This window comes from Medicago truncatula, chromosome 7 (genome assembly GCF_003473485.1).
Source record: "Medicago truncatula cultivar Jemalong A17 chromosome 7, MtrunA17r5.0-ANR, whole genome shotgun sequence".
Classification (NCBI taxonomy): domain Eukaryota; kingdom Viridiplantae; phylum Streptophyta; class Magnoliopsida; order Fabales; family Fabaceae; genus Medicago; species Medicago truncatula.
The window spans coordinates 36,407,468-36,418,799 of NC_053048.1; the positions used below are offsets into that span (position 1 = coordinate 36,407,468).

Here is an 11,332-nt window from a genome sequence, read left to right on the forward strand (position 1 = left end):
AGAGGTACAACCAACCAACCAAAACCGTTTTTTGTATTGATCTGTAATAAGTAATAACCTAAAAATGGTAATCATATATGTTGAATAGTTGAAAGAGAAAAGGAAACATAAGAGAGAATTTTTTTATTTCGTTTAAAAACCAGGAAATACATAAAGAAACAAACATGTCTTCAAAGTTCAAAATATAAACTTGAGAACCTTGATGATGCATAGATTAGACAGATCAAAATATAAATATAACGGTGCAAGTGCGTTTCATCAGGTACTGTCTGGCTTTGGCTGCTTTCGGGCGAAAACATCCCGCATGCTGGGGAACTTAACAGAGCTGCTTTTGTTATTGGTATCAATACCCTCAGATCTGGGGGGTGGCCGAGTGAAGAAGTATAGAACTTCTCCTATACTAGGGTTGGTTCTTCGGGAAGAAGAACATGCACCAGAGGCATTGGTGTTGGTGTTGTTGTTTGAATTAGACATTGCTAAAGCAAGAGCTATAGGTGAAGAATTATAGAAAAATTTAGAGAGAGAGAGAGAGAGAGAGAGATAACAATGAAATTGAGGAGAGGAGAGGAGAGGAAATGAGCAATTACAACATTGAAGAGAGGGTGTCTATTTATCGCAGAGACATAAAGGGCAAAAAGGTAATAGCAAATTTGCAATGGTTAATGCCATATATATGTTGAAGGCCCCATCATACTCACGTAAAGCCCACACGTGAGATCAACACTCTTCTTTCTCTTATTAATTCACACGTGAGATCAACACTCTTCTCTGTCTTATTAATCGAGTAAAATTGTAAGTTTCGTCAATTATCCCTCTGAAATTAACAAAACTTCAATTATCCTCTGAAATTGTACGACGTTAATTACTCCCTCTGTCAAATTCTTATGTTAGTCAACATGATGTTTTACAAATACCCCCGAACTTAAAAATTTATATTTTTTTCTTATACTTGACTCAAAAAATATTAAAGGCAAACAAGGAAGCTTGAGAAATGTAATTAGGATTCAAGGAATAGTTTAAAGAGTTACTTGGTGAAGGGTACTATGGTAAAGGAGGATTACCAAAATTGTTTATTGAAAAGAAATACATTGATGAAGTTGAGGAAATTCAGAAACTTCATGATGACAAGAAGCTTGAGAAATTGCTTGATTGTTGTGAAAGGATTGATGACATTGAAGGAGATGATGGTGGATTTGAGGCTTGTCGTGACATAAATTTTGTTCCTTGTGAAACATGTTATGGAAGTTGTAAAATCTACTATGAAGGTGATTATGAAGAAGATGTTCTCATTGCAATGAAAATGGCATAATAAGATGTTCTATGTGTTGTTTCTAGTTCCATATTTCATTTTGACATTTAACAATGAAAATGACCTAAGTTAATTGTTAATTGTTTGGCTTTAATATCTTTTGAGTCAAGGATAAGAAATATATATATATATATATATATATATATATATATATATATATATATATATATTTTCAAGTTCATGGGGCATTTTGCACATAAGTGCAAAACCTCAGGGGGGTATTTGCAAAACATCATGTTGACTAACAGAATAATTTGACGGAGGGGGGAAATTGATTAACGTTGTACAATTTCAGGAGGGTAATTGAAGTTTTGTTAATTTCAGAAGGGTAATTACCTATTTATTCCTTATTAATTTATGCTAACAATTTAGGGCAATTGTCAATTCAAAAATAAAATAATTTATAATTTTATATAAATAGAGTTACTCTCTCCTTCCCAATTTAAGTGAGCTTTTTGTTTATTTCATAATTATTAAGAAAAATTTAATGGTGAAGGAGAGAGAAAATTAATTTTAAGTGTTCTTGTTAAGTATTGGTGCATTTGTCATAAACATAAACGCAAAGTAGAATATATTGAACCGGAAATGATGAAAATAATATTATTAGAGTTATAATTAAAAAAACTAATTAATATTGCATTAAAAATTAAAATGGATCAGTTATTTTAGAAGAATGCTCACTTATTATGGAACATAGAGAATACCTTTTACTATTATTTTAATGACTTAAATGCGCAATTTTAAAAATAAAATTTACGACTTTAAGTATTTAAACGAATGCTCTTAGAGATTTTTTAATGTTTCCCTTACTTAAAATACAATCACATCTCTTCCCACGTGAGAACTTTTCGAGTGCATTTTCTTTTTTGAAATGAAATTTTCGGCTACATGCATGTTAGCCACGGCTAAGCTTGACAAATTTATTACTTAACGACCCTTGATAAACACCTCTTTACTTCTTATATTCATTCAATATTCTTTTTTCTTTCTCTTTGTTTTAATGGTACCAACAAATGCTTAGTTGTTAATGTAACAACACTTCTCTCTCTAAAAAAAGTCTCCGACTTCTCTCTAGATTTATTGGAAAAAAAACTCATGTTTCACATCGGATAGATAAGACTCTTGATATGAGTTTATATAAAGGAGGCAATCCTCACCTTATGAACCGGTTTTTAAGGATGAGCTAGAACCTCAATTTCATTATGGTATCAGAGTCTGTCGAATTCAAGGGCCACCTACTGATTCACACACCAAGCCCAAAGAGTGTTGTTGGACATGCGGCCGATTCACGCACCAAAAGCCCAAAGAGTGTTGGGCATGACGGGGGTGTATTGGGAAAAATTCATGTCCCACATTGGATAGATAAGACTCTTGATAGGAGTTTATATAGAGGAGGCAATCCTCACCTTATGAACCGGTTTTTAAGGATGAGTTAGGCCCCCAATTTCATTAAGACTAACTAACCTTCTCCCCCTTGTATCCAAAACTGGCCAATCTCAATGTAGATCTTCAGCGGTATCCCCTTGATTCGCCCTGTTCGTGTCCGTTTTCCCCAGCTCCTGTCATGTTTGTTCGCGTCAATTTTTTCTGATTCCTGTTCAGATCTGCTTCAAATCTAGGTGGAGGTGGTGAGAAGGCCACAATTTTGGTTGTTTTGGTGGTGATGGGTTGATGTTCTGGTGGTGTGAGGCTTGATGGTTCAAGGCTTGTGTGGTGGTGGATCTATCACGGATTCGTTTGGAGGTGTTTTTGAGAAGCGGTGGTGAGGCAGTGGTGGTGGTGATAGCAACTATGGTTGTTAGCCGCTGGTGCTGATTTTGGGTTCTGGTGGTGCTATGACTTATAGAGCTGTCAAAAATGGGCCGGGCTCATGGGCCGGTCCATTGGCCCATATTTTTGGGCCGGGCCGGGCCTAAAAAACTAACAAAAAAATGCACTCGGGCTTTTTCGGCCCAAGCCCATTTGGGCCATAAAAAAGTTGGGCCGGGCCGGGCTGGCCCAGCAGGCTTTGGGCCGGCCCATATTTCATTTTATTTTTGTTAAAAAACAACATATTTTTTAAAAAAAATATCAACTAATTTAAAATTTATTAACAAAAAAATATTTTAAAAAATAAACTTAATAATATGGATGAATTTAGCTTACAGTTTTAAAATTTTAAAGTTTATAAATTATTAATTTGATTTAATTGAAAGAATAATCTAGAGTTTAATTATTATTCAATGTTAATGTAAAAATTATTTATATTTTTATGTCCATCCAATCATATTTTAGCAAAAAATAATGGTGAGTAACTAATACATAAGAAAATACATAAAAAAAAAAAAAAAAGTGAATAAATTTTAAAAATAAAACATAAACGGGCCAGGCCGGGCTCTAGAATTCACGGCCCAATCATAAACGGGCCGGGCCGGACTGGCCCATTTCTATAGTCGGGCCTCTCGAGCCCGAGCCGGGCTGGGCCGGCCCGGCCCATTTGACACCTCTAGTGACTTATAGGGTAAAGGCCGAGTTTTGGACTTCGTGGTGGTGGTGGTGATGCGTGGTGGGGGTGATTTGGTTGTTATGGTGGTGGTGATTATATTATATGGGCTGTTTTCGCTGCTTTTTTCTGTGGCGTTGTGGTGATGCGTGGTGGTGGTGGTGATGTGTTGTGGTGGTGGTTCAGGTGGCGGCTTTGCGTGGGAGTTGTGGGGTTGTAATGGTGTGGTTTGGATGGATGGTCATAGATAATATTGGACTCGAGTTTTGTGATGGAACGCTTTGCGGACAAGTGCTATATAAGGGGTGGTTTGTGTTGTTTATGTGAGGAGGTGGTTGTTTTTTTGTGTGATTTCTTTTGGAGGCCGCCTCTGTTATTCACGTTCATATTCGTTGTCGCTAACTTTGGTTTGAGTTTTGAGTTGTTAAGGTGTTTAAGGTGTGTATCCTAGCAAACACCACACACACATATATAACTTCAAGTTTTTTCCATATTTAAAAAATAAATAAAAATCTAAGCTTTAAAAAAAGGGATTACTTTGTCAAACATAAAATACTTACTGAGATTTGATTATTTTTTTAATCCAAAACTTATATGTACGTGTAATATTATATGTCAAAGTTTATAGATTATGTCATACCTTTCCATAAAAGTATCATTCCAATACGTTTTATGTGATCCCTTATACCGACAATGACACAAGGGAGTTATAGTTTTCGGCTACATTTTTTTTTTAGGGGAAGTTTTCGGCTACAGGTTAGCCACGGCTCAGCCTGGCAAATTTACTAATCAACCATCATCATAAATAAACACCTCTTAATTCCATATATGCATTCAACATTCTACTTTTTCTCTTATGGTACAATTCTCCTTCTCAAAAAATATATAGTACAATTTAAAAATTAAAATAAATAGTATTAAATTTTTTTATTTTTTTTTGAGAAAAAATAGTATTAAATTTTAATAAGTACTTTATCTTGGTACAATATTTTGTCAAAATATAGAGGACGTAAGTAGATAACGTTGTCATTAGCCATCCATCCTCTAAAAATTAAAATTTTTTCTTGAGCCATCCAAGCTGGGTTAAGCGATTTTTATCCCGGAATTAACGGTGGTAGACTTATTGGAGCCACGCCAGCAAGGGACTTCTGAGTTGTGACATTGGAACTTTCTCCAGAATGATGACTCAGCGCAGCTATAGAGCCTCACATTGATACACTCATCAATTGTATTTTCCTTTTTCTTTTTATAAATATAAATCCTCAATAGTATTTGTTCAACCTCAGACCCTTTTAAATTAGAAAAACATTAACAAATGTTTTAAGACATTGTATTGTTTAACCATTCAAATGTAGTAACTTTTGCATTGAAAATTATGTAGTTATGATTTTTACATGTGTTTAACTTATATTTTTAAGACAAAAATTCTTTTTGTCGATTTTTTATTCAATGCCTTTAAGACACTTATCAGAAAGTCCCATTAAATTATTTTCATTTTATACAACACTAGCACCACCTGTATTTTTCTTATGATACTCCCTATAATTTATACGTGAATGAGGGGAAAAAAAAAATAATGATCAGAAATATTGCTTTAAAAAAATTATTACAATTGCTATTACTACTATTATTACTATAAAAAAAATTATTACTATTGCTTTAAAAATAGTCTTAAATATCATTTTTATTTTTTTTTTAAAAGAAAGTAATACTCTTGTCTGATAACAAACTTGCAATGTGTGACACAAACACGCACCATGCCTGAAAGAAGAAGAAAAAACACACATTTGCGACATTTCTTTTGGCATCTCTGTACAAACCAAATTATGGATTTATGCATGTTTCAAATTATGGATTTATGCATCACAGGACTAATTATTATGCTTAAATTTTAAGAGTTAAACTGATTTCTGAATAACCAAACCCCTCCAAACACCATTTTGTTCGCACGTTCAGATGGATTAATCAGGGCAAAATAGTGTTTTTCCCATTGAGATGGATAAATCTGGATTAGAGTGCTTTTTAAGCACTAATAGTTCCCTCCTTGACTTGTTTTCCTCGTCTTAATGTCTCCATTATAATTATATCCTTCCCACCTTCTCAACACCCTGCAAAATAGTCAAGGAAAAACCAATTTTGAATATAATAGCTTCTTAACAACAACGTAAGTAGTTCCAGAAAATCTAATACTAGATTCAGAATTTCAAGATTCAAATAAAGAAATTAATTATTCATCTAAGATACTATGAATAAAACAGTTAGTACCCTCAACCCAGGTTGGTTAGCAGAGGCGGACCAGAAGATTGCATAGCTCCATTGGATACTTCTCTCCGCCAAAACACATGTAGTTTTTACTGAAGTTGTGTTGGATATACACGACTTTTAAACTAGCCTTTGAAATGAGATCAATCAAACCCATTTAATATAGTATCATCAACTTCGGGTTTAAGGACTAAATTGTGCAGAGTCCAAATATAGTTGTAGAGTCCAACTCAAGTGATCGTCCTTCAATCATCAGCTGCACATGTATACTAACAAGAGCAATAATGAAGTATCAATATCAATGCTTATAACCAATAGAAATTTTATTTTCTTAAATATCATTTATATATCAAAAACCAGTTTTCTTAAATCTCATTTGGCTTTGCCTTCCTTGAATTGAGTTTAACATGAACCTTCAACATAAAAAGAAAACCTTAAATTACCTATCAACTGCTAGTGCAGAATTTTAACATTTTGGTCTTCCTATCTCATTGAACATTTCATTTAAATCCTGTGACCCAAACATTACAATTTGTTACTAAACCTTAACTTCTACAAAAGGCAAAAATTAGAAAAAGTTAATGCACAGCCAAACACACTCAAACAAACAGTGCATGTACTTTGTTTCAATTCAAAACAGTGTATGAATTCCAACAATACACGCTACCAAATTGATCCATCACGTAAGTGCTTAAGCAATTCAACCAAAGAGTAAGTAGTCCAAATACTAATTATTTGAGCTTCAAACTATAGTAATTTATGTCTTACTATCTTCATTTTGTTAAGGTTGTGCTTACTTACTTACTTGATTATTTGAGAATCAAGTAAGTAAGCACAACCTTAACAAAATGAAGATAGTAAGACATAAATTACTATATATAGGATTAGGAATGACACCATTCGAGAGAGAGTGGGGGCAGCACCTATAGTAGAAAAATTGGTAGAAAATAGGCTTAGATGGTTTGGACATGTAGAGAGAAGACCCGTAGATGCCGTTGTAAGAAGAGTAGATCAAATGGAGGAGAGTCAGGTTAAAAGAGGTAAAGGAAAACCTAAGAAAACCATTCGAGAAACCATTAGAAAAGATTTAGAGGTCAATGAGTTTGATCCAAATATGGTTTTTGATAGAACACTAAGGCGTCATTTGATCCATGTAGCCGACCCCACTTAGTGGGATAAGGCTTGGTTGTTGTTGTTGTTGTTGTACTTGGTAATCAATTGATATCTTTGTTTATAATGTGAAACACCTCGAAGAACCGCAAGAACTGTAATACTTTGGGTGCTATCACTTGTCTCTACAAAGACGCACACACGCCACGGCACCAATAGGTATTTTCCACAAACTTATGAGTTATGCTCCAACCAGCTCAAGCCAGTTGTTTTCTTCACTCCCTGTTTTCTCATTGTATCCCTAACTTTGTCTCCATCCTTCCATCTACCAGCCGAAGCATATATGTTAGAGAGCAACACATAATTTCCAGAATTATGTGGCTCAACCTTGAACAGTTTAGCTGCAGCAAGCTCCCCGAGTTCCACTTGTTTATGAATGCTAGTAGCATTTAAAAGAGATCCATAAATTCCTGCATGGGGTTCCATCGGCATGCTTTGAATTAATTTCATAGCTTCTTCCAATCTACCAGCTCGACCCAGCATATCAATCATACAAGCATAGTGATCTACATCGGGAAATTTGATTGATTCAAAAAGTCTTTGACCTTCACCCAATAATCCGGCATGACTGCATGCAGTTAGTATAGCAATATAAGTTATGCGGTCTGGTTCAATACCGTCTTCTTTCATTTTTAACAGCAGCTCGATGCTTTCCATTCCATGCCCATGCTCTGCAAACCCGGAAATCAATGTGTTATAGGAAACTAAATCTCTTGTTGCCATTTCTTGAAATATTAATACAGCATCTTGCATGCTCCCACATCTTGAGTACATGCTAATCAAAGAGTTGTATACTGAAATGCTAATCTGGATGTGATTTTCTTTGAGGATGCTCACAGCCCAATTACCCAAACCTAGTTCTCCAAGGTGTCCACAAGCCGAAAAAACACTCACCATAGTCACCTCATCTGGTTTTGAATCTTCACTAGAGATCATTTCCTCGAATAGCTTGATCGCCTTGACTGACTCACCATTTTGAGTATAACCTGCAATCATTGAATTCCATGAGACAGTATCTCGCTGTGGCATCTTATCAAAGAGGTGTCTTGCCGAAGGTAAATCCCCTACTCTTGCATATGCAGAAATCATGGCATTCCATGGAACAGAACTCCTATACTTATACACACCCAATTGCTCAAAAATCTTGTGTGCTGCCTCAAGGTTCCCACATTTCGCATGCATATCAAGCAGAGCTGTCTTGACAAAATAATTTGGGCGGAAACCCACTGTGTCGTCTAGCTTTCTGACAATCGACTCTGAAAGACAAGGGTCACCAAGAGATGAACAAGAAGATATGACAGTTACCCATGTTGTTTCGTCTGGTTGGACATTTCCAGGGCTAAGCATGTCATTGAACAATCTTATAGTTTCTTCTGGTGCTCCCCCTTGAGCATACCCTGATAGCATTGCATTCCAAGATACCACACTTCTTTCTGGCATTTTGTCAAAATACATCCTTGCAGTCTTCAAATTCCCCTTCTTTGCATGTCCAGTAATCATGGTGGTCCAAGTAATAACATTCCTACTTATTTCCTGGTCACCCATCACATGGAAAAGCGTACTTGCTTCCTCTTCATTCCCGCATTTCCAGTATCCAGATATCATCACATTCCAATCTGCAACAGTTCTATCAGGCATTTCATCAAATAGTTTCCTAGCAAACTCAATAGGTCCGTACTTGGCATATATGCCCAAGATTCCATTCCGAACATAATGATCACGATCATATCCTGATTTCAATACATGAGCAAGAAACAACATGCTTTCACTTCCAGCAGATTTCATCATAACCGAATAGAAAGATGTATTGGGCTTTATGTTACAGTGTCGAAGCATATGCTTAAAGAGAGAAACTGGTACTTGTGCGCGAACACCAATTTGGGAATAATATTTGAGCATAAAGGTGAAGACACGTACATCAGGATGTGTTGCAGCATGAAAAATGTGGCAGGTGTAGCTTGAGGGTGCAAGGAGGCGAGTACATTGGGTAAGGAGGAGCACCACCCAGTGGTTTTGGTGGTGCAGGGAGTGGTGTACCAACTGTGCATGGAGTTGCCTCAGACGATGGAGATTGGTTATTTTGCTTACAATGCTTGTATTGTTCAATGGTGACATGCCACTGTCAAGTCGCAACGCATCTATGCACGACTGTATATCCAATATGCAATTACTTATAGATCGAGGTAAACAAGAGAAAACGATGATGGCTCGGAGCCTTGTTTCATCGCCTTCTGTGCAATTACTTATAGATCGAGGTAAACAAGAGAAAACGATGATGGCTCAGAGCCTTGTTTCATCGCATTCTGTTTCATAGGTATGAACGGCCAGAGTTATTGAAGCTTAAACTGTCTGATTCAATGTTGCTCTGATACCCCTCACATTATATTTTGTCCCTAGGTGTAATAAGATCTGCAATGTTGAAAAGTGACCGAATTAGATAAAACCATTCATCCACCTCATAGATTTCAAAAGCAACAGTCTCACGATCAATATTCTAACAATCATTAATACCCCAAATTCAGCAACAAGCACACAAACACAACTTATATAGACACCAATGGTACATCTTATACAGCACACAATCAATAAATCCCCCGTCTTGTGCTTCTGATTCTGTTTGGCATCTTCTAAAACATGATTAATACCCCAAATAAAAAACAACATCTCTGTCAAATTTAACTTGAATGAAAAAAAATACAATTGAACATATAACCTACTCCCTTGGGACTCAATTATAAGAAAAAACACTTCCCTTTCACACTTATTAAGAATGTCAGTTAAGTGCATTTAATTTGAGTTGAGTGATGCCGCTGACAAAGAAGGGAAACAACGAAGTAATTGTCAAACCTAAGCATATTAAAAGTTCCTTTTAATCAACATGTAGCTTAAACAATAATAAGTATGCATCACTCAAGAAATTCTACAAGCCTTATCCCACTAAGTGGATCAAAAATACGTTATAATGCTCTTTGAATATGATATATCATATTTCTATCTAACTCATTAATCTCTAGATCTTTCTTAATAGTTTCTCTTACAGTTTTTCTTGGTCTTCTTCTGTCTCTAACGATTTGACTATTCTGCATCCGATCAACTCTACATCTTACTACATAATCTACATATCTTCTTCATACATGCCCAAACAACCTAAATCTAGTTTTCACCATCGTTTCTACTATAAATGTTACCCAAAATCTCGCTATTCTCTAATGATGTCATTTCTAATTCTATCCCGTCTAGTGTTACCACACATCCAACGCAACAGCCGTATCTCTGCTGCGCATAATTTGACAGTCTTACACTAATCAACAAATCAAAAACCATGTGAGAGCAATTAAAATACAAACCGTTCAGTGCCAAATCATAGCTAATGACAAAATTTGAGTGAATAAAAAGTTTAATCAATCATTCCAGAAATTTAGAAATGAAAAAAATAAAAAACTTTTGCAATAAAAAAGATAACTTACAATGATAGAGAGATGAGAGAGTTGGTGCCCAATAACGAATTGAGCTGAAGCGGCGGAAGAGAATCTTGTTGTGAGGATTGAAATCGAAGAACGACGGAGCGCGAGAAAATCTAGATAACATTTTTTTTCACTAATGTCTGCTTGGATATGCCATATGATTGACACATCAGCTGCCTAATGGCCTCGTACATCTCTAATACTAGAAAGGGTCTTCTGTCTCAGGGTATTGTTAAGAATACACAAATAAAAATAATAGATGAATTTTAAATAGAAAAAGTTACATTTTTAAATTTCAATGCATTAAATATAACATTTCTTCTTTAAACAACATTTTCCTATTAGAAAATTGTAGTAATTATTTCAACAAAAAAAAAAACACAATTTCATAATTATTTCGGTTAAATATGTTTTTGTTCCTTATAAATATATCAATTTTTTATTTTAATCCTTTTAAAAAAAAAAAATCAACTTTTAGTCCTTTAAAATTTTCAATCACCACATTTGGTCTCTATTTTTTAAGTCAATTAATGTGTCGCAATTGTATCTTTTTAACGAAATTGTGTAGAATATCGTAAAAATCTCTCCAAAAAAATTAGAATTTTTCAACAAAACATGAATTAAATGTCAATTTTTTACCGTCAA

General features: G+C 35.0%; 1 protein-coding gene across 5 annotated transcripts; it reads right to left on the reverse strand.

Annotated features, from left to right (window-relative positions):
* Window positions 1–5,556: 5,556 nt before the first annotated feature.
* Window positions 5,557–10,884, reverse strand: LOC11405164 (pentatricopeptide repeat-containing protein At1g14470). 5 transcript variants are annotated; one of them, XM_024771540.2, is made up of 5 exons: window positions 10,691–10,884; window positions 6,977–9,632; window positions 6,497–6,564; window positions 6,057–6,322; window positions 5,557–5,899 (listed from the first exon to the last, which is right to left on the reverse strand). In XM_024771540.2, the coding sequence occupies exon 2, from the start codon at window positions 9,336–9,338 to the stop codon at window positions 7,398–7,400; it is 1,941 nt and encodes a 646-aa protein (XP_024627308.1). In that variant the 5' UTR covers window positions 9,339–9,632; window positions 10,691–10,884; the 3' UTR covers window positions 5,557–5,899; window positions 6,057–6,322; window positions 6,497–6,564; window positions 6,977–7,397. The 5 variants fall into 5 exon arrangements, with proteins under 5 accessions (XP_024627308.1, XP_024627307.1, XP_039683548.1 ...); XM_024771539.2 differs by lacking the exon at window positions 6,497–6,564; XM_039827614.1 differs by having other exon boundaries at window positions 6,057–6,564.
* Window positions 10,885–11,332: the final 448 nt, after the last annotated feature.

What these genes read in the sequence shown, in the direction of transcription:
- LOC11405164 (XM_024771539.2), bottom strand. Translation starts at nt 9,338, where the DNA reads ATGTCACCATTGAACAATACAAGCATTGTAAGCAAAATAACCAATCTC.